A 25076-nucleotide genomic window follows, 5' to 3' on the forward strand; every position below is an offset into this window, starting at 1 on the left:
AGAACAGAGGCACAACACAACAATTACTGCAACAGAAAATCTACACAAATCAGGAAAAGCATGAGAGACTTAAATACAAGGGTCATATTTTCCTTCACCATCAAGGCTCCGAACTACATTACTAATATGGATATTTTAGCTTGCAAATGAAATTAGCTCCAGAAAATTATGATGTGTCATCTTTCCCTGCTTCTACTTTGTGCTGAGTTAATTTTGAACACATGAAGTTATTCATGGTCACATCTGAGATCAGGATTATATTTCATCAAAGTATTCTTCCACCTTAATTCAGGTATTCAAAAAGATAGTGGTTTGCCACTGGTGATTTCTTAATTTCTTTGGTAGGGGAGAATACATTAAAGATCGAGCTGTGGGTACGTTCTGCACCATTTCACTTTGGATCATCTGCCTTAAAATCCAACACCAAAAACCTGCTCATTTCAGTGATTCAAATGGCCAGTCACAAAGGCAATCAATGCATAAAAATCACATGAGGCATTTAGGATAGACCCTCAGATACCACAGACCATAATATTACACAGGTCTCAATGAGTTTTTGGTGATTTATACTGGTTGAGGATAAGCTATAAAATCACAGGTTAAATCATCTCCCCATTTCCAAAACAGTACTCAACACCAGCATGCATGATTCAAGACACAAAGCCCTTCCCAGTACAAGCTTGATTTATTTTTCCCAAGCTGTTATTCATAAATCTTCAGCTGAATCTGACACCACAAGTTTGCCTACCAGCTGGTTTTCTTTATATCTCAACATAAAAATACAGCATGGCTTTCTGGCAAAGCAACACAAGGAAGTTTATTAACCTACCTTTTCTTCTCTCTCGCTCTTTCAAAATAGCTTCCAGCCATTCTTGCTTCTCTTCAGGGGTTTTTGCCATGCATACAAACCACTTATTCTTTGCCGTGTTGTGGATCTTCCAGCCATTAATGACGGTGTGGCCACTGCTGTGGTAGTCAGCTGGGAATAGATAAAATGGCTTAAAGACTACCAATTCTTACAAAAAGCAATAGTTGTTACAATTGCTAAGAGCTCTCAGTACACATGAAGCCCAGGACATAAGGAAGAATAAAAATTAATTTCAAGTTATCTGTGCCACTTGTGAACTATGTTATAACTTAATAAACTGTAGTTTTATCGTCTAGTAAATAATGTCCTTTGTAAAATGCAACAGAGAACTGCATAGCATATGGAAGAAGGTATAAACTTGACACTAAAACAGGCAGAGTCCTATTAAAACAACAGATAATGGTATTTAGAGTACTTCTGTTTGTGTTAAACTGTGATAAATAATTCCTTAAACAAACAGCATTGTGGTTTTGTCCCTGAAGTTGCTCAGAGCTGCCATGCTGATTAAATGATTTACTATTAAGTTTAAAAAAGGACTAAATATACAAGGGGTAAAACACAATTTCATTTGACAAGTAACCAAATCACATATATTTGAACTATTTTTACCGGTTATCCAAATAAAAAAATATCTACACCTACTAGTTTAAACAAATTGAAATATAATACAAGATGTTCTTTGATTAAAAAAAACACAAACAAACAACACACTAACCAACCACATAATTTTTGAAATATGCAATGATTTGAAATAATTTTTTTAAACAGCTCTATGTTCAGTGTGCCCACTGTAGGAGAGATAACAGTTCCTGATACTCTCAGGTATCTTGAACTTCTGACTCTTAACATGTAAAAATACCTATGATATAAAAATCAAACCCATATTACTTACTACTTATTACTTCTATAACATTCTATTTTAATATGCTGGTCCATAAATCTTATTCAGAAATTCCAAAACTCATACCCCTAACTATCCTTCACTAAGATTACCCACATTTCCTAGGGTAAAACTTGGGAGACATAAATTCCTTATGATAAGAATTTTTTTTTTACATAAAATACAAACAGAAAAATAAAGCTAGCAACTACCATATGAAGTGTTTAGAAAAATCAAAGGTCAATGTTTTCTCACCACAAACTTTCATTAAGAGGCAAGAAAGTCCTAGGGCAAATCCTGAACTACTGTAACTACGAAGTTTTTTGTTTTGTAAATACTTTTTCATAATTCAGCCCTATTTTGTATGATGAGATGGGATTTTCTGAAACTCAAACCCTTGCTGAAATGCTTGCTAAGATTTATCATAAATCTCAGCAGACATTCTAGTATCCTTTCAATAACTTTGCATTTTAATTAGATGGAAAGCAGCCAAGCTTTGTGTACTGGGCTGGGAAATGTCAGGAACTACTAGAAAACCATGAGACTGATGGCTAATTTCTAAACCAACAAAACCTTCTACTACTCGAAGTATGTAAGAAAGTGCAAGCAAGTCTGTGAACAGGAAAAAATGAAGTAAAGGTATTTTTGCAACATCATGTTTATACCACTTATCTTTTGATTATATTTTTATTTGTATAGCCTATTCAGAATATCCTTTGTCCCTTTAAAAACCTTGTTTCTTGAAAACTACCATCACACTATTCAAGCACTCTCAGAAAATCAGAGTCCAAAGTCAAGGGAAAAAACGGCTCGTCCAGACCACTGAACATAAAGGTGACTTTTTAAACACGCAGCTTCCTCAGCCTCTGAAGATCTTTAACTGCAGGGCCAAGGGCACTGATAGTTTGACCACATTTATCTCATGCCACTACAAACTCCCTGAATTTTGTGAAAAGCCCAATCACCAACCTAGGTATCTTGAACTTCTGACTCTTAACATGTAAAAATAACTATGATATAAAAAAATCAAACCCTTATTACTTACTACTTATTACTTCTATAACATTCTATTTTAATATGCTGGTCCATAAATCTTGACTAGGTACTATGACTGCCTCATGAGTTCAGGTGGAGGATGACGTGTAGCTGTCGCCCAGTTTTGCAACAATAAACCCCCACTGTGACAGCCACTTTGACTTCAGTTTCTGCCTTGAACTACAACACCCCTGCTTTCTCTTTTGCTCTGCATGCTCCCCATGATTACAGTCCTCCAAGGCTCCCATGAGAAATTTGTTCTCCCCAATACACCCATGCCCTTAGTCAAGAACATTTCAGCATTATGCTGTCATCCCATACAAACTCCTACCTTCTTTGGACTTTTTGGATAAAATCTGGTCAAGAGCTGCAGACATGCTGGCTGGCCAGCCAGGAGGTGTGCATATTCTGACTGGCCAGCTGCACAGCACGTATGTGCGCTCTTCACATCATGCCAATCACAGCTGCCAGTCGAGCTAAACAGATAATTTGTAAACCTGACATAATTGTTACAGAAGGAAGAAGAGCGTGAGACTTCAATCGCTCCATGCAAAGTCTGAACCAGCATGATCAACAAATCATTAAGCCTATAACTTCCCCAGAAAATGTGACGAAAGATATCATCTTTTAATGTTACTTGGTAATACGTTAATGCTTGTAATTTGAACTGTATTTTTTCAAAATTCAAGACTCAAACATTTGAGTGATGCATAAGAAGCAATTTGTTACAGCCATATACAACAGAATTTTCTTCTTCCCTTAAAAGAACAAACAGAAATCTCAGTATTGAAGGACTTCTAAATTTCTCAGACTTGAGGTTCTTGGGAGCATCAATGCTCAGAAATACCAAGGAAGTAACTGCTGCACAATATCAACTGCCATTCTCCTATGTACACTTTTTGAAGTAGTTTCTAGTTACCATTATAATTATCTACTTTTTCTGTATCATGCCTCATTTCAAGACAGCAGGGGACAGAACTATTATACTATAGCAAACATAAATCTGATATTTCCTAACTCTTAAGTGCTTTTCTTCATAAACTAAATAACATTAATTCAATGGCTGGTGAATGCCTCCAGAAATATATTTTTCTTTCAAAACTGAATTTGAAAAACTGCTACAGAAAAAATACCATTACCATATATCCATCTTTCTAATACTTGCAAGTGGCTGTGTAGCCACATTGTTTTAAGATCACAAATACTCTGCCCTGATAAGTAATATGCATTCCACTTTAATCAGTGCAATTAGGAAAAAGCAGAGTGCATCATGGTGCTGCAACAAAAAAAGAAAGCTCACTCCAACTGTACTGCTCAGCCAAGGCATAATTTCATCAAAGAAAAATTGTTTTTCAGAAAAAGCTTTGTTAATTTCTGTAGGCATGTCATTAGCATGATAATAAACCACACTGGGAATCTGTTTTCCTATTTCTATGCTTCTACTTACAAACAAGGAAGACTACATTCCTACATCTATCAATGCTGAGAGCAAATGCTCTCACTTTACCCTGTTTCCTGGAGCCCTATTATACAGAGAGACCTTTATACAAAGTGAGCAGGGGATCCCAAAATCTACAGTAAAGAACTGTGGAGGTATCATCTAGACTCAGTAGTCTTTAATGTCTCTAAAGAGCCCCATATAGGGTACATGATAAAGAGTCCTGCACAGATGCGAAAATAGAAGCACTCTGAACTCAGAGCTTCCACTCTAAATTAAGAATCATAGAAAGTAATAGGCAATAGGTGATTAAGGAGAATAAAATAATGCAATACTGTGCAAAGCTAATGTGCATGAGGCTCCATATTGCTACACTTGGGAACGCAATAAGACAAAAAGAAAGCAGCAGAATAGTACTGGGTTACAGTTCAAACAGAGATGACTACAGGGGATGAGAAACAAGACATCTGGGTCTAACAAATGAGAACAGTAAAAAAAGCAGAACAGAGGAAGGTTAAAGAAGGGCATCATGATCTGAGTGAAAGAAAAAATATCAGTGTGAGGAGAGGGAATACACAAGCACCAGAAGGAAGGAGAACACCATGGGTGTTAAATAAAAAACAGGAGGGGATGACAAGAAAATGGTAGAAAGGTGTCAAAGTGTCACCTTTCAGAGAAATAAGACAAACATTTCCGTATTTCAAAGAGAACCATCAGAAGGAGGGATGAAATAGAAGTAATTACAAGGAAAAAAATATTTCAGTATATTGGACAAATTGAAATGGAGAAAGCAGAAAATGTGGTGATCCAAGTTTAAAAAACCAGATAAGAATAATCATGGAATCATACAATGGTTTGGGTTGGAAGGGAACTTAAAGATCACCTAGTCCAATCTCCCTGCAATGAGTAGGGACATGTTTATCTCAATCAGGTTGCTCAGAGCCCCGTTCAAGCTGATCTTGAATGTTCCCAGGGATTGGGCATCCACCAACTCTAGTAAGCTAGAAATCAAATAACCAAACCATTAACTGATGTTTTAGAATTGTGGAAAGGAGTGTGGATTTTGGAAATAATGTATATATAAAAGTGACAGGATTTGATATGGCTTAGGAGAGCAAGTGGGAAGGAAGCAGCATAGCCATGAGGACTGTGTGCAAAGCTATAGGAAATGGGGACAGTAGCAAAATTTCCTGTGGCTGGAGGAAATTATACTCCTGATGTCTGGAGTGTAGAGGAAGACTACTTGTGCTTAGGCAAATTATACTGATGATTCATCAAGGAAGAAAACAAATGGGCAGGAAGGAAAATGAGCAGTGTGAAAGAGATTAAGGACTGGATAGCTAAAACAAGTAAATGTAGGACAGATTTGAGAAATACAGGATAGTCATGGAGAGAAGATCAAAGAAACATTTTTTAAAACCAACATTAAAAATGTGGCAATATGGAGGTTGAAATCAGTGAAAGAAGAATAGTTACAGAATTCTCGGAATATTCTTCAGGAAAAAGATGATGGGTATAAGCCTCTGTGGCCACAGTAACATCAAGAGTTACAAGTAAAGAGATGCTGTCTTAGAAAGTGACATAATGCAAGCAGGGAAACTGCCTTTTATTTCTAAAGCATATATAAGGAAGATGAAAAAAAAATACATTAAAGAGATTCAAATAATACACAACAAGAAAGAGGGAAACAATCAACTCTCTTTTTTGCATAAACAAATTACTGAGATGTTAAACAAATAAAGCCAAAAACTGGGCAGGAATATAGGCCAGAAAAGGCAAATAGCAGGATATAGAATATTGAATAAATTATATTCAAGTCAATGAGGCTTGAAGAAACTCCCTACAATGTACCTATGGATAACTTGAAATCACTAACTAAATTGGCGGGTCTGGTGAAGGACATAGCCCAAAACAGATGTCAAGGAGTTCTTACAAAAAACGTCTGGTAAGCATAGGTAATGAATCAAGTGTGACACCATAGTGCTCTACCTTATGTTCAGCATTTTCCACTGTTTTTACCAAGACCTTAAATGGTTCAGTAATAACATTGTTTGTTCATGGAACTAAGAAAAGAAGCATTGCAAAAGCTTTAGGGAACGAGATACAAACTCTGAATGCTTAATATATTGTAGAAGTAGTAAGATAAAACTCAGCACAGAAAAGAAGGTACTTAATTGGACCTATTCTCAGACATTAACCCAGTATAAAATACAATGGAATGGGCACCACTACTGCACAGAAGGCTCTGCTGTGGTATTCTGGAACACAAACTAGAAAATTGAAAAATAATGTTCTCAGAAAAGCCAAATAATCCTGGGATTAGTAATAGACATCCCTCATTGCAGCATTACAGTAATTCTTCTGTCCTACTTGGCACCAGCGGAGTTTCAGGTCTAGACACTTCAGTTATGAATTCCAATCACGTTTAATGTAATTCCTTTGTAAAATTGAGGGTTAATGACAAAAGCCCAAAATGTTTCAGGTTTTATTTATTAATTGTAAGGAAAGTTAGTAATTGTTAAACTCAAAGGTTCAACTCAAGTTTCTAAAACAAAAATTGATACGTGTAGGAATACTTTGTTTTTTTCACTTTATTCATGTATGTCAGGAAAATTTCAAGCAATCATACAGATTACAGTGCTAAAGATATTTAAAAAAAAAACTTTCTTATGTCATAATTTCAGCATTTATAGTGTTTGAGGTTTCATTCCAACAGAGGTAAGTCTTCCATTTGCTTTTATAAATATACCACATACTTAGAGATAAGTTCTTTAAGAGTGCTGAAATGCTGTGAAGTTAAATATGCAATTTCAGCTGAGCAATAAATTCCACTGTATTTTATTACTCTGTTCATGTTAGCATAAAATAGTCATCCATGACCAACCAGCTAATAATGGATGACATTGCTGTCATCCACTCAACAGAAGCAGAATTTTGATACGAATAGAAAGGGTATCTTACTCTTTCTTTCTAAATACAAGGAGCACCGTCAATTCCCAAAGAAATCATCTAGTTGCAAATGAGCAACACAAATACACTCACCTGTTCCATCATCTACATTCTCTACTTCCATCACTTCTGTGTTTATTCTGCCTCGAAACAGGTAACGGTGGCCATCTGTAGATGTTTTGCTGTTCTTCAATCGCCTGATTAAAGACAGAGCACATGTGAGCACGTCATCCACCACCTTCTTCTACATTTCTGCACTGCTAACTGAACATGTGGCATTTAAAGACCATGGTAAGAATCATGGTACATTTATACACGGGCAATTGAACAGTGGAAACCATTGCTGAACAGGACACTGCTGTTGATAATGCAAAGGTGCTACTGCTGGTAAGAGGAAGGTCCCAAATGCTGGCTGAATGAGAGTTCATCAGGAAAGCGTCACTCTGGAAAAGCTCTGTTCCAGCACTTTGGCTTCTATATGTCATTGTCTGCCACCAAAGACAAAATAATTGATTGGGAAAACCTTTCCTCCTGACTGATGTAGTCTTCTCATGTTAGTCCAGAAGTTCAGCACAAGGGTAGTTTGAGGAAAATGAAATAAGAACATCTTTGGTTATAAATTTTGACCTACATACATTAGCCTTCTAAGTGGGACTTAGGTATGGAAGGATGAAGTCAACATTCGTCCTATCTAATGTAAGGATTAACCAAGAATTGTAATTACCATTGCTGAAATTTTATGGCAGTTTCACTGCAATATATTCCAAAGCACTTTGCATTGCTGTAACTCTGTTCCCAGTGAAGTCAAGGCATTTAGAGAACCCCAGTTCTAGACAGCTTTTCCCACCTCAAATTAGCCAGGGATTATTTTCTGTCCTTTTTTTCCTATAATGATAATTAATATTGTATATCAACCAAAAGTCAGCTTCTAAGAATTAATGATCACCTGAATTTTAACCTTCACTCACCCTAAAGAGGAACTAATCTTCACCTGCTTCTCAGTCTTTACTGAGAATTCATTAATTCACTACTGTCTAATGAATAACTCTACCACACTAAAAATGTCTTATTCAAAAATTGAATAATAGATTAAAAACAACAAACAAACCAAAACCAGCAAAACCAGCAGCAAGCATAAAGGTTCAGTATCATACATTTTTTTCTCTCCAAAGTCAGGTAAATCCAATAGTTTTAGTGACCTTTATAACTGTGACCCCAAATATAGAAATCCACATTTACACAACTCTGCTGCACAAGGATGCTTAAAAATTACATAAAATATTTCATACCATAAAGATAGGACAATTTTTGTAAAATTATCAAAGTGCAAAACTCCTATGAGCAACACTCCCTTTAACTACTTGCCAAGCAATATTCAAAGTATCTTGCTGGCATATAATCAATTCATTTCCCACCTTAAATTCTGAAATTATGTTCTAAACTGAATTATTCTTGCGTTTGCAGACACATCACTATGGTACCAGCCAATGACATTTCAGATATGATTGCTTAAAACTGAAGAAACCATAGACGACCTTTTATGGTTTTGAGATTTTCATCCAGAATTGCATTTTAGCTAGAACATAGCTACAAAAATATGCAACTGAGTGGAGGAAAATTGAAAAGATAATATATACTCAGTAACTGCTGGACAATAAAATACAGTAAAAACTATAAATTCAGAAAAGAGTATGTATCCATGTATCCAGGAATCTATCAAAGGTCTACCCAGTAATACATATTTGTCAAAACCAATTTCTGGATCAAAGAGACAAACTTGAGCACCAAGAGGGATGTCTGTTTGTAGGAGAACCCTTACTTCTCAGAAGAATTAGAGAACAGAACATTACCTGCATAAGCTTTTTGCTCAACTGAGGAACTGCTCCTTGACACGCAGCAAGCAGCAGCTTTCTGGCTCTTTTTCCTGATTACAAATACACAGCCTGAAACTCTTCAATCTGTAGAGACTTATTTTATTGCACAAGCTACATGACTTGTTTAAACTAAAAATTCAGCCTGTTTACCCTTCCTAGAAGCAAGTGAGGCCATCACACATAACCCGCTGTGGAAGGCTGACAAAACAGATTGTTTCTCCCTGCACTTCACCATTAGGATTTTGCATTCATAAAAAATGTTTTCAATGCTTGAATCAAATACACTTTGGTGGATAAGTCTCCTCTAAAACCACAACCTTTTATACTGCAGTTCTAATGGAACAGTATACACGTAATTAGTTTTACTGTGAGAAAAATACATTATTTTTGAAAGTAATCATTTACCTGTGCTTTTTTTTGCAGTAGACCAAGAGGTTATCAAAAAGGAAAAATATCCTCTCTTGGATATTTCCTGCTGAAATTTTCAGTAGTAGTCCACTTCGTAGCATTTCTGTGCACGTGTCTGTAATGTTAGACCCCTAAAATCAATTGGAAAGACATTTTTTTAATTTTTCTGTGAGAACTGAAGTACTCTGCTTTGCATTAATTAAGGAAAATTTTCTTATACAAACTCACAACCACAACAAATCTCTGGAAACTCTAAGAATAAAACTCATGGCAATTTATTGCATTGTAATTATACGGTAATTTCTAATGATGCTTAACACCAGCTTTGTATTCATGTAATAGTGGTGGTGGTGGGGGGGGTGGCTTTTTTGAATAAATACAGTTTAATGACCAAAAGTTTCCAAATTATATTACTTCTATGCAGAGACATCTGAAAATCAGACCAACTTTATCCAATAACTCTTAATCTCAGTAACTTTACTCAGAAATATCTTACAAGACACCATCTCTGCCACAATGAACTTGGAAGCTGAAGGGACCTGGGACTTGAAGATTATCAAGGGTATATACTTCTACAGTAGACTAAGCTAAACACAAAATCAAAAAGACAGCAAGATATAAAAATTGGGCAAGGCTAATGGCGGCTTGTACAGCTAGGACTGTCTACTATATTTCCTCCTAACATATTCTGAAGACATCAGAATTTTGCTAAGCTTTACATGTTTCAGATGAAACTTTCCATGCCTCATTTTTGCCTCAGGAGAGAAAATTCTTTCATGTGAAAAGAAGTGAGGTGTTTTCATAGAAGTTAATCAAAAAGAAGGAACTTTAACAAAGGAAAACATTTCCACAACATATTTATATGAAAAATTCATGACACTTTCATGTCTTATAACGAGAAATCTATCTCTCCAGAAGACTACCTTGAATTCAGAGGTGTGTTTTGCTAGTCTGAAAAATCCATGCTCCTCTGGGACAGAGCTGCTGTCCATGTGCTACATGCATCCAGACATGCAATCCTATTGATAATTATGCATCAAGCATACACCCATGGTTTGAAGAGTTTCCTGACTTGAGGCAGTCAACAGTTAGCTTGGAAAACCTGCAAAAGCCAGGACTTCCCTGTCAGCTACACATGTTCTGAATTCAATTCTCCATGCATGCAATAGCTGTAGTTACTTCCTCTTCTTGATCTAACCACAGTAGTCCAAAAAAAAATGGATTTAATTAAGAGCTAAGAAGGAATCACGCATTCTGCTCTCACAGTTCTTCATCTTACTGTTTATGCTTAATACGTCACAGCAGTGAATATTGAGCAATCCCTCAGACTGTTCTAAGGAGAAAGCAGTCTGTTTACAGAGCTGATAAGTGGGATTGTGCAACCACCACACTGGAACACAATTCAGCACTCTAAGTAAGGCACCTTCAGTATTAACCAACCGCTCCTGTTTCCATTTAGGATCAAACAAGCCAAAAATTAATGTCATCTATAGCCACTGCAGCATATTTCCCTTCCTAAGACAGCATCAGTACCAGAAACTGGTATACTAATTTTACAGTTTTATTTGAAATCAAATACTGAAACATCTTAAAAGCACACTCAGTAATATAAATTAAGCATAAATTACGGCTGCACATAATGCTCGCTGAACACAATTACAGAAAAGCAAGCAAATTTTTTTACATTCTATTTCATCACACTTGTGTATTAAAAAGAGTAAGCAATATCTTAGTCTGAGTTTCAAATTTGCTGGAACAGTACTTACTAACAATATGCATCTTAAAAGGCTGGATACTTTTTAGGGAGTTTTGGTTTGTTTTTGGAGAAAACTTAAGCTTTGCTGAAAAATGGTATTGTTTTGTAAGGAAGCCAAAAAAATCAGCTTAAGGCTTCAAAATTGTACTAGCAGCTTCAGCTTTCTACAAAAGGGTGGTTTTTTCACAGAAAGGGTTTTATAAAAACATTTTGTCTCTTCTTATTGAAAAAATTTCATTTTCAGTGTAGAAAAATACCGCCTTTTCCCAACAGTCCTAGCAATATCGGCTACTGTACAACAGGTCATAAAATAACATATTTATATGTATTTTAAATATATATAATTCAGGCTACCTGACTTATTAAGGTTCTTCTCATTTATGATTCAAGTTCAATGTTTTAATACAGCAGCGTTATCTGTATCACATTACTCCCCTTTCCTTTTGTTTTCCTCTTAATTTTCTTCCTTCTGTAATATAAACTGCTAGACGAAGAAAATTACATTCTAGGGATACTTTTTTCCCTTGGAGATCTCCCATTCAAATACTGAACAGTGTTAACATCACTTATCGGATACCTTCTGACAGGATCACAACCCAGGCTGGTGTGGCTGCAGATCAGTGAATTTTGTTATTGCTTTTTAATTTTTATTCCAAAGGAATAAGGTAACAAAATCAGAAGTCACACCTGGCTGTCCTACGTAACACTGGTAGTGCATAAAAATCCCCTGTCACTCCCTTGTCTTAGTAATACTTAGGGTTTGCCTTTTCCTGGACTTTCAGTGGGCATGGAGATGAAATGAAGAAAAAAGGAAGGGCGTATCATGTGAAAGCATTGCTGTTTCTACACCTGGGGTGAACATTCCTCTCCACCATATCCCTTGGATATGAAAAACATGCCTGAAGAAGAACGAGGCAGAGCGTACAGACAAGCACTGCCATATCCACCATGTAATTCGAAGGAGGACTGACAACTACAGCAAGTTTCCATAAAGGATGTAGCTACTCTTTAAACCTTCACATGGGTTCTCAGCGGGAACACCAATCCGCATTTGATATCCAGCCCAGCGGGATAATTCATTTAATCCAACTCGAGCTGTTCCTCTCAGGGGGAAGGCTGAAGGCTGAAGTAACAGATGAGAGATCACCCTTGAGCCAGAAGCAGGTGAGTCTATCTGCTGCACCACTAAAACTAAACAACACTATCTACAAGCAGTACTTTTGGAATAAATATTACCAAAACCTTCTAACTCAACTATGTTTTCATTAAGTGTCTGAATTGAAACTACCAGGGAAATTTTAAATACGAGCAATTTGAACCTGAAAAGTAATTTGCTATGTCAAAGTTTTCACAGGCATTTATACCCATTGCTTGTAAGTGAAGATGATACCATTGCTCAGCCTAAATATAAAATCTTCATTGCTATGCTATTCGTGTTTCTATACATTTAAAATATCTGCAATTAGAGCTGATGGGATATTTTCAGTGAAATCAGCATTTCTGTAATATGTTGATTTGAAAACACCATGTATTATAGAAACAAAACTTATAAAGGATTCAGTTGGGGGAGAAAAAATGACCTAAAAGCAGGCTTATATTGTGAATCTAGACTAGGTTTTCCTCTATCTATCCTAATGGGTCACTGAAGACTGTAAAGCAATCCTCTCCTGTGGGTAGCACTGGGGTCAGTGACCGTTGCGGATTTTCAGAATAGCTGGTGTGGAAATTGAAAATCTGTACGATCTCGAAGCCTGTAGATTATTTAAGTATAAATATACAATACTAAGGTATATATATACGGCCTCTAATCACCTTTGGCTCTCAGCCAGATACCTATCATTCCAACTAAAAGAAACAGATTAGGTGAGAGGTCTGAAATGTGGACTATCAAGACCAAATTGAAAAATAAATACATTTAAAATACATTGGAAGGAGAGGGACTACTTTCAAGAAATTTAAAACAATGCCTCCCCCCTTCCTTAAATCATTAAGAATCCATCTTTAACATTAAAAAATTATCTTTATTACCCTGAGATTAAAAGCAGCATTGGTTGGTATTATTTGTTACAAAAAGCTTTTCATCTATATATTCTGGGAAAATTTCAGTCAAATATAGAGGTTTGACCATACTGATTCAGTGGCTAGTTAACAGTGATAAGGGTCAGAAATTACAGACAGATACTAACTTACCGTTCAGTACTTGCACATGGGCAAGTTAAAAAAAAAAAATAAAGCAGATAAAAGGGCTTGAAGTTGTGGAGTTTAAAAACAGAAATCTCTAGTAAAATACTACTGATGATATGTTGAAATGGAAAGGAACAGAATACCCCATGTTACTTTCACTAAGTTGGCCTGTGACTCAGACTGGGTTGTTCAGCTTCCAGCTTACAACAAATGCAACAATTTTACTTTTTGTTCTCTCACTGAAACATCCACACAAATTTTACTGACAGACTCCTTCAGCTGCTGAGCCATTCTCCAGCTGAGACAGCCACCTACACAAGTTCTGAATTCAGGCCAATAAATCTAACCACTTAGGAAATTAAGTGAGAAAGTCATTATACTCAAAATTTTCTTTCTTGAAACAGATGTTCCATCTTTTCCATGAATCTGTATTTTTATCATAATAAACACAAGCTTCATTTTATGACACTTAAGTATAGGAATTCAAGTCATGCTTTGATCAAATTCTAAAAATAGTCTTTATTTTTTTCCCTTTCCTTCTAGTTAGGGCCAAGCAATGTGCTAAGCATTTCCTTCTGGAAGGAAATCTCCAACAAGTTTGCCTCTTTATTTTAGGCGACGCAGAAAACCAGATGTTTATTTAATTAAATCCATTCTCAAACATTGCATTCAGGGATTTTTTTTTTTTTAGTTGTTGTTGGGAATCATTCAAAATACTGTTTGCTCTTATACATGCTCTGAAATTCTTACCATTTCAAGGACTAACCTTATGCTGTGTCTGAAAAGGATGCACATATTAAGATCAAGGCAGTTTTGCCAGATTGCACACCCTGTGGTTGCCATATGGTAACGGCAAACCTGATCAGCTAAAATACAATAAACACCATAAAACTCTACCAAAAACACTCTTTTAAGACAATGGCACTATTTCAGAGTTCAAGCACAAGTGAAATCCTAAAATGAAATCTTGGAGGAGGGGGGGAGAGAAAAAAAAAAAAGAAGAAGAAAAAAAACCATCCGATGTCGGTATGAAATTACTATGTTACAGTTCAGAGAATACATTCTGAGCACAGAGACAGTAACTCTTTGTTTCAGATGCTAATGTCCATATTTTTACCCTTTCTTCTTTCTTGGTAACTTTGCTCATTAACATATTTCTGAAAAGAAAAACCTATTTACTGCTATATTTTTGACCAAGGATTAAGAAGAAACTTAATGTAGGAAAGTGGATTCCCTTTTCAGTGACAGAGGTTCGAGAACAGTAAGTTCTCAGCCAACTTATATGAGTAATAATGCACTGAGTTAATAATACATTATACTTGAGTGTATTCATTAAAGAGATTTGACAACTATCTATGACTCAGGCACTGGAAGCAAGCAGAAGAATTTTAGCCACTATAGTGCAGTAGAAAACTCAATTGAAAAGTTGAAAATAATTGAAGGAGTAAAGCAGTGATAGGCAATAAGGATTATTTAATACATTTTGTTGCCCTAAAATATTCAGCAACATAAGCACTTAACTTGCTATTGCTTATATCATGAAGTTATCACACAAACACATCCATTGCATTTTAATGTTCAGATACACTAACCTTTCCAAGTGACTGCTGATGACAGCAAGTTCAATTACAAGAAGAAACTTATTTTCACCTAATCAAGCAGCTGGTATGTGAGGTCAACTAGAGCTCCCTTCAACCACAACATTGAGAGGTTTACTTAATCTTAGTCCTTTCTTTTTCAAAATCCTACAAACAATACCATGGCATGACTACACACTGTCATTTGTCTTGAATTTTTTTAATTCTATTTTATTTCAGACTGAGGATTAAAAATAAATGCAGAAAGATTTGTCTGAATACTGAGTAGCAATTATATAGCTTTTGTACTTGCTAAAATTCCTTCTCACTCAGCACAGTGAATTTTAGTGGTATTTCATAATGATCATCCTGATTACAGTGCCCTGAAATCCAGCATGAGATGATTTACCAGAAATGTAGTTCTTGAAAATGCTTGTACACAAAATAAGGAAAAAACCCTTAGGTGAAACATTTCAAATCTCATAATGCACTGAAGAAACACGAATTCTGACTTAAGTAAAATCAGTCTCTTAATCCACATTTAGAATGAACCAAATCTTCCCACACTACTCAACTAACAACAAACCAAAGGTTTGCCTGAGTCCGCTATCAGGAGATTTCACATGGAGTAGACAGGAAATAATTTTGCAGTGCCATGAGCAATATTTAGGGGGTCTTTGTTCAGGTCTATACTCCCTTCAGATAGTGGCTTGTTCTGCTGAATCCTCCTAGATGACAGCAATTAAATCCACTGTCGCAGAAGCAGAGCACATCCTTAGGCACAGCAAGTCCGAGAAACAGGAGGTATAGTAAGTAGGAGGTGTAGAGAACAAACTAAGCTGTGTAGAAACTATTTCTTGTTTCTGTTTTTTTTAGATGTTACTATGAATATCTACTTGAAAGTTGACTCTTCTAGTCAATATTCTAATTTTTATTTTTCAAACTTCTCGGGGAACTCCATCAGTTAACATCCATCCAGGTCCACCTCAAGACTTTCTCTGATTCCATGTCCCATCAGTGTCCCTAACCCTTTCTTTTCTCTGCTCTGTACAAAGGCCATTTCCCACTGCATAGACTGAGACCCAGTCTTTCAGCAACCAGACTAACATGCAACAAATACATTTTTCTTGCTATATATCCTAGCCTGCAAACCTCCCACAAAACTTAAAGAGATAAAAACCTCTTCCTCTAGTTCTCAAGCAGCTTTCTTAGGAAGAACAGTAGCATATTCGAGCAAAGTATTCAGAAAAGCAAAAAACTATTTCCAAGTTGAAATCTGTTGCTTTAAGAAAACCTGTGTATCGTTTTTTTTAAAAGTCAGTTTTGAATGTTTACTTTACGGGGTTTTTTTAAGGAATTTCACTTGTGTTTCCCTCCTACGCCAGTGCAGACAGCTCAGACACTTCAATACAAAACACCTAGGACAATTTAAAGATACATTCTCAAAATAATAGAAAGGGAAGATTTTGGTGCTACAAGTACTTGATCTTGTTGTTTTCTTTGGGAAAGGCTGAATCTCTGTTTACTACTGAAAATTCTAACTCAGAAACAGACTTACTTTGCGAAGACCTTACTTCACAAGAGATTGCTGGAGCATTAATGTTCTTTCATTTGCAAATTCTTGAAAAAAAACATAAGTCTTACACACATTCTATTGAACATGTTTACATTACTTTAGCTCACTCAGCAGTAAGGGACTACCTACAACCTGACAAAAACTTATGCACCATCAATAAATAATCAAAAATTTTTTCAACCAAAGTGCTGCTAGACAGGTATAAACAGCAGTAAAATCAGATAGGATTTATAGATGTGTATGCATGTACACATAGATGTGTACATAGACAATTGATACTCCAAGGCAAATGCTAAATAATTAAGCTCCTTCCTGGAAGTCTGTTATTTTATACAGCAGTGCTCTGTCAAGGACAACACTTCATTTACAGAGCAGACCTCAAATAAAAACTGTGATTTCACAGAGCAAAGGAGTTGATAGTACCTCAGGATCGCAAAAACAGTATAATACATACTTGTTGAAAGCTGTTACTCCCTCCTCAACATACACAGCAACAAACATTATGACAGTACCTCCCATCCTTCAACGTGAGACTGCCATTCTTCCAAAAACTCTAATTTTTCCATTTGTCTTTTGGCTTCGTTTATGTTGGAACAGACAGCCTTCATGGCCTGGAGGGCTTCCATTAGAGCCGCATAGTCACTGTGCTTCCTTGGAGTCCGCTTCAGTAATTCCTATTTAGACATTAAAAAACAAAACAAAAAAAAGAGAAAAAAAAAAAAGAAAAAAAAAGAAAAGGGAAAAGAAACCTGTCTTTGATCTCTAAATGTATATTACAGGAGACTTAAATCAACCAGCATACAAAATAAAAAAGTAGCCATGCTCCTCTTTTACTAGGTGGAAAAAGAGTAAAACCTCTAGCACTGTGTGTACTAAAAGGGTATTTAATTACTAACAATAAATAATCATCATGACCTAGGAAGAAGTTTGCATTTCAGCTACTTTCTTCCCCAACAATGTTTTTTCATGTCGAGCTCTGCATTTTAGGCGGGGTTATTGTTAGTTTGCTTTAGTATTCCCCAGGATGGAACTGTCGAACAGCAAGGATAACAGCTCCGCTTAAAAAACGTTAGTTTTACTCATGTCAAAATTAACACCTGCCTTTCCTGCAACTCAGGGCAAAAAACTCCATTCCTTTAGCTCCACGCTATTGTTTAATCTACTGCAATATACAATACAGCAAAGCACAGAACAACAGCTTAGGTGACTCACTGATTTCAGATGGTTACTGGTACTGGAAGCCATAGTGATAAACAAAAGCAGAGTTGCAAGCATTCACTTGAGATTTCCCATCTCAAGCTATCAACTACCCATATACAGCTGGACTGACTCAGTGCAGCCTTCAGTACATACCCTGACTGACGTGTGGGTAACAATCCTCTGGAGCCCTAACCCTGCTGCCACCACACCCTGTATTTAAATTTATTTAACATAAATATATTCATTTTATTGCCTCATAGAATAATTCATTAGTCATTTTCCCCTGTTTTGTCTGTAGAGCCTTCACTCAAAAAACAGAAGAGAAAAATCATTTTAAAATAGACCAAGGGAACTATAAAGTCAGAGACATCTGGGATGACTCACACCTCATTGCAACTATTATATTCTTTAACCTATTTTTAAAACCTTTATTTTAACATGTTTGTTTTTAGACTTTTTTATGTCATATGTCTTCAAAATTGGCAATCTTTCATATCTAAACTCACACAGGCACTGTGAAAAATACTATCCAATAATCATGTCTCCAGTAGCTTCTAGAGCAGAATCTGCTCTGGCTTTCCTCTCATAGTTTGGAACAATAAACCATATTAGACCTTAATTTGTTAAGCAAAAATTTGTTCTGAATATTACTTTCCTGTATTATTTTATTTCTTAACATGATAAATTACAAACTCAGAGGTTTCACTACCTAATATTTATCACCACATTTGATATTTTTCATTGTTTTGTCACAATATGATAAGAATAAACATATAACTGATCATAAAACCATCTACAGCACCTTTGTGTTACTCTACAGGTTTTCTTACAAAACGAATTTTTCATTTACAGTTTGCTGATGGAAATTAGCATCATCAAAGCACGTCAGTATATCACCAACAAACTCTGCTATCCCAAGCATTTTAAGCAAGGGCATGGTCAAATACAGCTGAAATTAAACTCATTAAACTCTCTCAAATGGCTTTCTTCTGTTCAACCACGGAGAGGCCACCTTACAGCTAGATGCAGAAAGGAGCTAATCATTTTGATCCAGCCAAATTCCTCGGTTCTTTTATTACTGCTGTCAGAAGACTTGCCACTAGCTTTAATGACAGTCTGGGTCCAACATCTTAATAAAGAGATAGATCACTGTGTAAAGAGATTGTTCCTGGAGTTCGGAAACATGCTTAGCAACCAGTTTTATACAGGAAGTATAAAGTCCTAAATAAAAAACTTGTAAGTACCTTCAAAAGAAGGGGATACTTGCATATTCTCTGTATTGGCGTTACTAGATATCCTTCCAATGGTACGTCTGTGTTCTTGCGTCCTCCAAGGAGCATGCAATTCTGGGGCGGGAACAGTTTCACAAATATTTGAAAAAATCCCAAAAATGTTATCAGAAATAAAGACAAGGGCACATGTGTACAGCAATACTGGCTAAACTATACATAAATTATATATGTATATGCAAGGAGGGAGATTTGCAGTACTGTCAAAAGTACAGGCTTGAACACATACATAGGTGGGTACACTGACTATCATACACAACAAGAAAGTCACAACATTATTCAGACATCTCTCTAGGTACCTTCCTCATCTAGTCTGACGAAGAGAGGGTGCTTTTTTTTGAACTTTAAAAGACAGTAAATAAAATGCTCAAAATATGCTTTTAACCTTCAACAAGCAAAAATAAAAATAATTCAGGATGACCACTATAGGTGGTGTTGTTTCTAAAAAGCGTTTGCTATGTTGACTAGCATCAAAGGTGGTTTGAAGATTTGAACGTGGTCATCCTAACATACAGCTCTAAAATGTGATATGCAATGAATAAATTATCCTTAAGTCATCGGCAAAAGTCTATTAAAGTTTCAGCAAGACGTCTGATTATGGAAGCAGAGAGTAAATGAAATACTGGGTGGAAGCATCCATGAAAATGCAGCTGAGAGAGAGAAAAGAATAAGGGCTTTTTGGGATAAGAAAACATGCAAGGGACATCACAGCAAATTCTTGGAATTGCTGGAATTAAAGTGTAAGTACATAAAGACCTAGAGTAATAATGACAATTACTTTATGGAGAGATCAGAAGGAATTGTGATGCAATGCTATGAGATAATCTACAGCTTCAAAGAGCAAGTTGTCCAAACTGAGGACACTAAACAACAGCAGTTTAAGACAGCCAGATGGTATGCTGACACAAGCCACAAATCTGGATGCAGACACATTGTTGATGGAATAGAGGCAACAAAACTGGGTGGCTGCCCTACTCAGCACATAACACACATACCCTATCCCCAGTGCTGCCATGGGGGTCTCCACACCCACCCTGAAGTCTCTGCTTTGTGCTCACGGTTAACCAGCTTTTGTCTCAGCCTAAAGGACCCCTTATCCTAAAGGATCTTGCTTAATCTCCCAATGCAAAAGCTCTACTGATAAAGTAAGATAATGGCAATGCAGACTACAGGTTTATAGAATGTCACTATATTCAAAGACACAAAATTATTTATAGATACCCACATATCTAATGACCTGAACTGTTCCATCTGGCTAGAAGGCTTTGACTGTATTTTCAAATTGCAGAGTCAGGTATCTTGTTTTCTAGGTTAGACCGCTGCCACCTAATCCTACAGACAAGTCCCAAATCTAAGAGGAACCCAAAACAGAAGTGAAATCCCTTTGCATGTGCCCAAAAATACACGACACTGACTGCCGCAAGTGCACACTGAGCTTCCTTTCTCACAAAACAAGGTCTTTGCAGTATTTCTCCACAAATGGAGAAAACACACAACTCTGCGGTCAGCATTTACCCTTTCTTCTTGAGTCTGGCCATGCTGCTCCCAGTACAAGAACCATGTGTATGAAGCCCCTCAATCTGGGGCAAGGTGAAGGGTATTGTGTCAACCACTGACAAAAAAAAAAAAAGGGCAACTTTGAAGCTCCTTTTAACTACGAATGGAACACGGCTGAATTGGAGATTCTCAATAAAACGGGATATGGTACTTCATGTCACCCAGTACTCTCCACAATAAGGAAATTCACGCACTGTTCATTAACTTGGCTGTAAGTGCAGCTATGGAGTCAGAGCTGACATTTTTCAAAAAATTAGGGAGCTGCAACAGGACAACCTCATCATGAACTTTGTCAACAGCCGTAGCGAAACCCTACTACATGTTAAAAATAATTATTAAAATTAAATAAAACTTATGATACTGCTAGCATTGGCAGAATCTTTTTTTTTAAACATATCTGTGTTGCTCTGCTGATAAAGTCATTTGCTCTCCAGTCTCAAATAATCATCAAATCTGATCCCTCCAAAATCTGATAGCATATTCATGGGCACCTTTTCAGGTGTTTAAGTTCCAATATAGTAAGCTCCACATTTTAAAGCTAATCTTGTTCCTACAGGACCCCCCAGAAGAAACACAAAACTCATTGCACACTGAATCTGTCTTTTAACAACTAATGTCAACTATTAACAAACTCAGTATTTACATGGAAATTGGCTTTGTGTTGAAAATCCATGAGGAGTGTCATACTTAACATTTTATAACTTCTCCTTATCGGTCTTACAAAGTGAAAGACAAACTGTGTAGCTGTATCTTTCAACTTCAGATTAAGTTAGTGTCTAAGATCAGGATGGCTACTCTATGATCCATCATAAAACATTTGCCTCTCTGCAACAAAACGTGGATCTTCTCTTTAGAAGTTCTGACGAGTCCTTCAGCTTCCTTTCCGTAACTCCTTTCCCTATCCGTCCTCACATATCTTCTCCTATTCTTTTTCCTTTCTACAGATTCACACCCTTGTCTCCTGGCCAGCATGTTCAAGGCACATTGCCTAATGCTGTATTACCCACACATCCAAGTGCAGTAGTGAAAATATGGTGTACACACGCCCTTCTTCTGGAAACATTACCCACATCTAAAACTGTCTGCTAACCACTTGCAGGTGTGCCTGTACTTGTAGCATGGTGGAGGTGACAGCGCTAACGATTCACTGCCCACCCAAAACATAGGAGGCTAGAATACCGATTCCAAGTTTATTTACCAAAAGAAAAGTCCGCACTGTTCTTATTTTGTTCAGGTCAAGCAGAACTTTCTGTGCCTTCTCGTGGTTACTACAGTATTCATCGTAGATACGGAATTTCTCTTTCTGCAGAAACAAAAAAAGACATTGTTTTTCACTTGTAATTTTGATACTTTTTTTTTAATTAATAAAATATGGCACCAACACTTTTCAGTGTTGAATAGCTAATATAGTCGTCACTCTAGAATGCCAGCTCGTCTTCCTACATTCATTATTTGAGGTCTAGTCTCAAATTAGAATTATGAACAGTCTGGAAGCACTATTTGAGAATTTCAATCATAGATTCATAGAATACCAGGTTGAAATAGACCTCAAGGATCATCTTGTCCAACCTTTCTTGGCAAAATCACAGTCTAGACAAGATGTCCCAGCACCATGTCCAGCTGAATCTCAGAAGTGTCCAATGCTGGGGAATCCACCACTTCCCTGGGAAGATTATTCCAATAGCAAATTCTTCTCATTGTGAAAAGTTTTCCTCTTGTGTCCAACTGGAATTTCCCCAGAAATAACTTGTACCCATTATCCCCCCTACAATCCATGCGACTCTGTAAAAAGGGAGTCTCCATTTTCACAGCCACTTTTTAAATACTGGAACACAGTGATACAGTCTCCCCAAAGCCTTTATTTTCTCAAGTCTGAACAACCCAGTTCTCTCAGACAGACATATGGCAGACTTCCCAGTCCTCTGATCATCTCTGTGGCTCTTCTCTTGACCCTCTCCAGACTGTCCACATCTCTTTTGTACAGCAGGGACAAAAACTGAACAGAGTATTCCAGGTGCGGCCCGACAAGCACTTAGGAGAGTATGATAGTAACTTCTTTATCTCTGCTGGTGATGCAACTAATCATCCTGTGTATCCCAGCCTGTGTGGTACTCCTGGATTATGTTTTCCTAAGTGCAAGACTTTGAACTTCATATGGTTTTGCTGAAAAATTTCAGAGGCTAGACAACCACAAACACATAGGATAAAACACACATGAAGAAAATGCACAGTGAGTGGCTAATTTGCTGACATTATTACCCAATTTCTCTGCAAACATTTGTTTTCAAATATGATCCACTCTTCTGTCGAGTTAAAAACTGATGTTAATCAACTTCTGTAAAGTGTTTCCACAAAACATTAATAGTTTTCTCCTCCCACAATGAATAATCAAAAACTTAACTAACAAATGGGATTATAACCAGAGATAACAATGAAACCTAGATGTTTTGCTAGGACTGCAACCAAAAAAAAACTAATTTGTCCTGATTTTTCAAAGGTCTGCAACACTAACATCCTTGTTTTGCTCAAACGGGAAAAATCATACTCCTAGAAACCAATTACTACAGGGCATACATAATTGTGGAGGTACTGCAGATGTCAGAAGCAAAAGAACTTCATAATCCAGAACCATGGAGGTATTTTACCCAGCATATGCTATTCTTTGTTAAATATTCACATTTTTGCATAGCATCAAAGGGGAATAAAAAGATAGCACAGTGCTACTTTTACTGATTCATGAAACCCTGATCCTGTACCTCATCTCACATATAGGCAGAAGTTTTGCCCAAGCTGCAGGGTTCAGTTTGGCAGTCCGGACTAAGTTGGTGAATATAAAAATTATGAAACAGCAAAAGTTAGCCCATTTGATATGTTCCTTCTTCATTCTCCTCCCTTTTTTTTTTTATTTTGATTGGAAATGACAGTAACTAAGAGGTAACTTCAAAGTACTCTACATTACACAATTTAATCTCCATGACTATGTACACTTATCATCATGACAGCAATTAATAAATACAAAAACTAAAGGAAAAACATAATACAAGGCTGTAATAAAAGATAGCGTACATAATTCAGAAAGCAGGTTCCAACTTCATGATGTGCATTAGGTTCTGGTTGTAAACACTCCTCCACCAGGGACAGGAAGTTTTTGTGAACTGCAAGAATATCTTCAATATTTGAAAACAACATCTGCAAAAGAATAAAACATATGTAAATGAAATATCAGATACAAAACAGAAGAAATATGCAATTAGGATACTAACCTTAACTGTCTCTTCTGTGACATTTTTATCCTCTTTGGCAGCAGCACGTTGAATCATTCGGTGAAGAAAAGCCTGCATGAAACAAGACAAATAAGAAAAAAGTTATTTCAGGAAGACTTGAACAACTTCTGGCATGTTACGCTTTAATTTGTTTCCCAAATTTGACATAGAGTCACATCAGAATATTATCTAAAATCTAAACCAAGTATTTTATTTAAAAAGCATTTTGTACTCCTGTTATTCTAACATAGTGTTAAAAAGAGTTAAACAGTGAAATATTCATGAAGCTGCGAAACTGAGCACTCTCTGAAGTACCATTCCACCCTGCACTCATATTACAATCAAGGAAGAGTAAAATGGATCCATTTTCAAAATCTTACCGTAGCACTTTACACATCGAGTACAAGGCATTCCAAAATAAGCTGCTAATTTCCAAGTTAAACTAATCAGGAGATACTATTATGAAATGTAACTTTTACCATAGCAACCTCAAGTCAGACATCAGATGTATTAATAATCAAACCTACTGTAAAGTAAATTGGCTTAAACAACAGTCAACTGCCCCTGGTTTTGCTTAATGAAATCTCTTCCCTCTTCCCTTCCCAGGAACCTAATCCCTGGGGATCAAATGAGAAAACAGTAATACCACCAATGAAATACCAAAATACTAAGTTTTCTCTTTTTTTACATTCAAGAACTGGACACAAAAAGAAGATGATATGTACAGTAAGTCATTCCAACAGAAATAAATATCTCAGGTACAAAGAACAGAATTAATTTTTATTAACTCCATTCATTACAAAGACATGAGTATGTTCTGAAAAATATCGACACACTGTAGATATTTAAAATCTTACACTGATAATTCTTCATACAGACACATACTCTTTAGTCATTAAAACCTGGCACCACAAGTGCACCAATGTCATGTTTTTCATAAACATTTCAGTCACTGTGCATTGTACACTGCACATTAACTCATCTAAATTCTGTCGTGGTGCAAATTCCATAAAAGAGACAATAAATAACCCCTGTGTGGAAAGATAGCAGTCACAGCAACCCCTTTTTCTCTCCGCTGGCACTTAAACATTTGTATTCCCAAGCAGCAGATCCTTTCTCTGCTGAAGAGGACTATGTAGCTGGCATCACACATTTTTATTACTGAAGAGTCAAATCTAGTTATCCAGGACATAAACCGAATTAAGTTTGGAATACTGCCAGC

The 25076-nt window shown here is 36.4% G+C and overlaps 1 protein-coding gene across 1 annotated transcript in view; it reads right to left on the bottom strand.

The window, feature by feature from the left end:
- PREX2 (phosphatidylinositol-3,4,5-trisphosphate dependent Rac exchange factor 2) overlaps positions 1 to 23932 on the bottom strand; it is a 122127-nt gene extending 98195 nt beyond the window's left edge. Inside the window, exons 1-8 of the mRNA XM_027891712.1 lie at positions 23855 to 23932; positions 23658 to 23780; positions 21790 to 21894; positions 18990 to 19091; positions 17058 to 17219; positions 9450 to 9583; positions 7264 to 7367; positions 830 to 979 (exon numbers count right to left, since the gene is read on the bottom strand). Of these exons, the coding sequence (XP_027747513.1) occupies positions 830 to 979; positions 7264 to 7367; positions 9450 to 9583; positions 17058 to 17219; positions 18990 to 19091; positions 21790 to 21894; positions 23658 to 23780; positions 23855 to 23932 (958 nt within the window). The remainder of the gene's footprint in view (positions 1 to 829; positions 980 to 7263; positions 7368 to 9449; positions 9584 to 17057; positions 17220 to 18989; positions 19092 to 21789; positions 21895 to 23657; positions 23781 to 23854) is intronic.
- Positions 23933 to 25076: the final 1144 nt, after the last annotated feature.

This window comes from Empidonax traillii, unplaced genomic scaffold (genome assembly GCF_003031625.1).
Source record: "Empidonax traillii isolate 1590-97213 ecotype Southwest subspecies unplaced genomic scaffold, ASM303162v1 scaffold327:size604231, whole genome shotgun sequence".
Classification (NCBI taxonomy): Eukaryota; Metazoa; Chordata; class Aves; order Passeriformes; family Tyrannidae; genus Empidonax; species Empidonax traillii.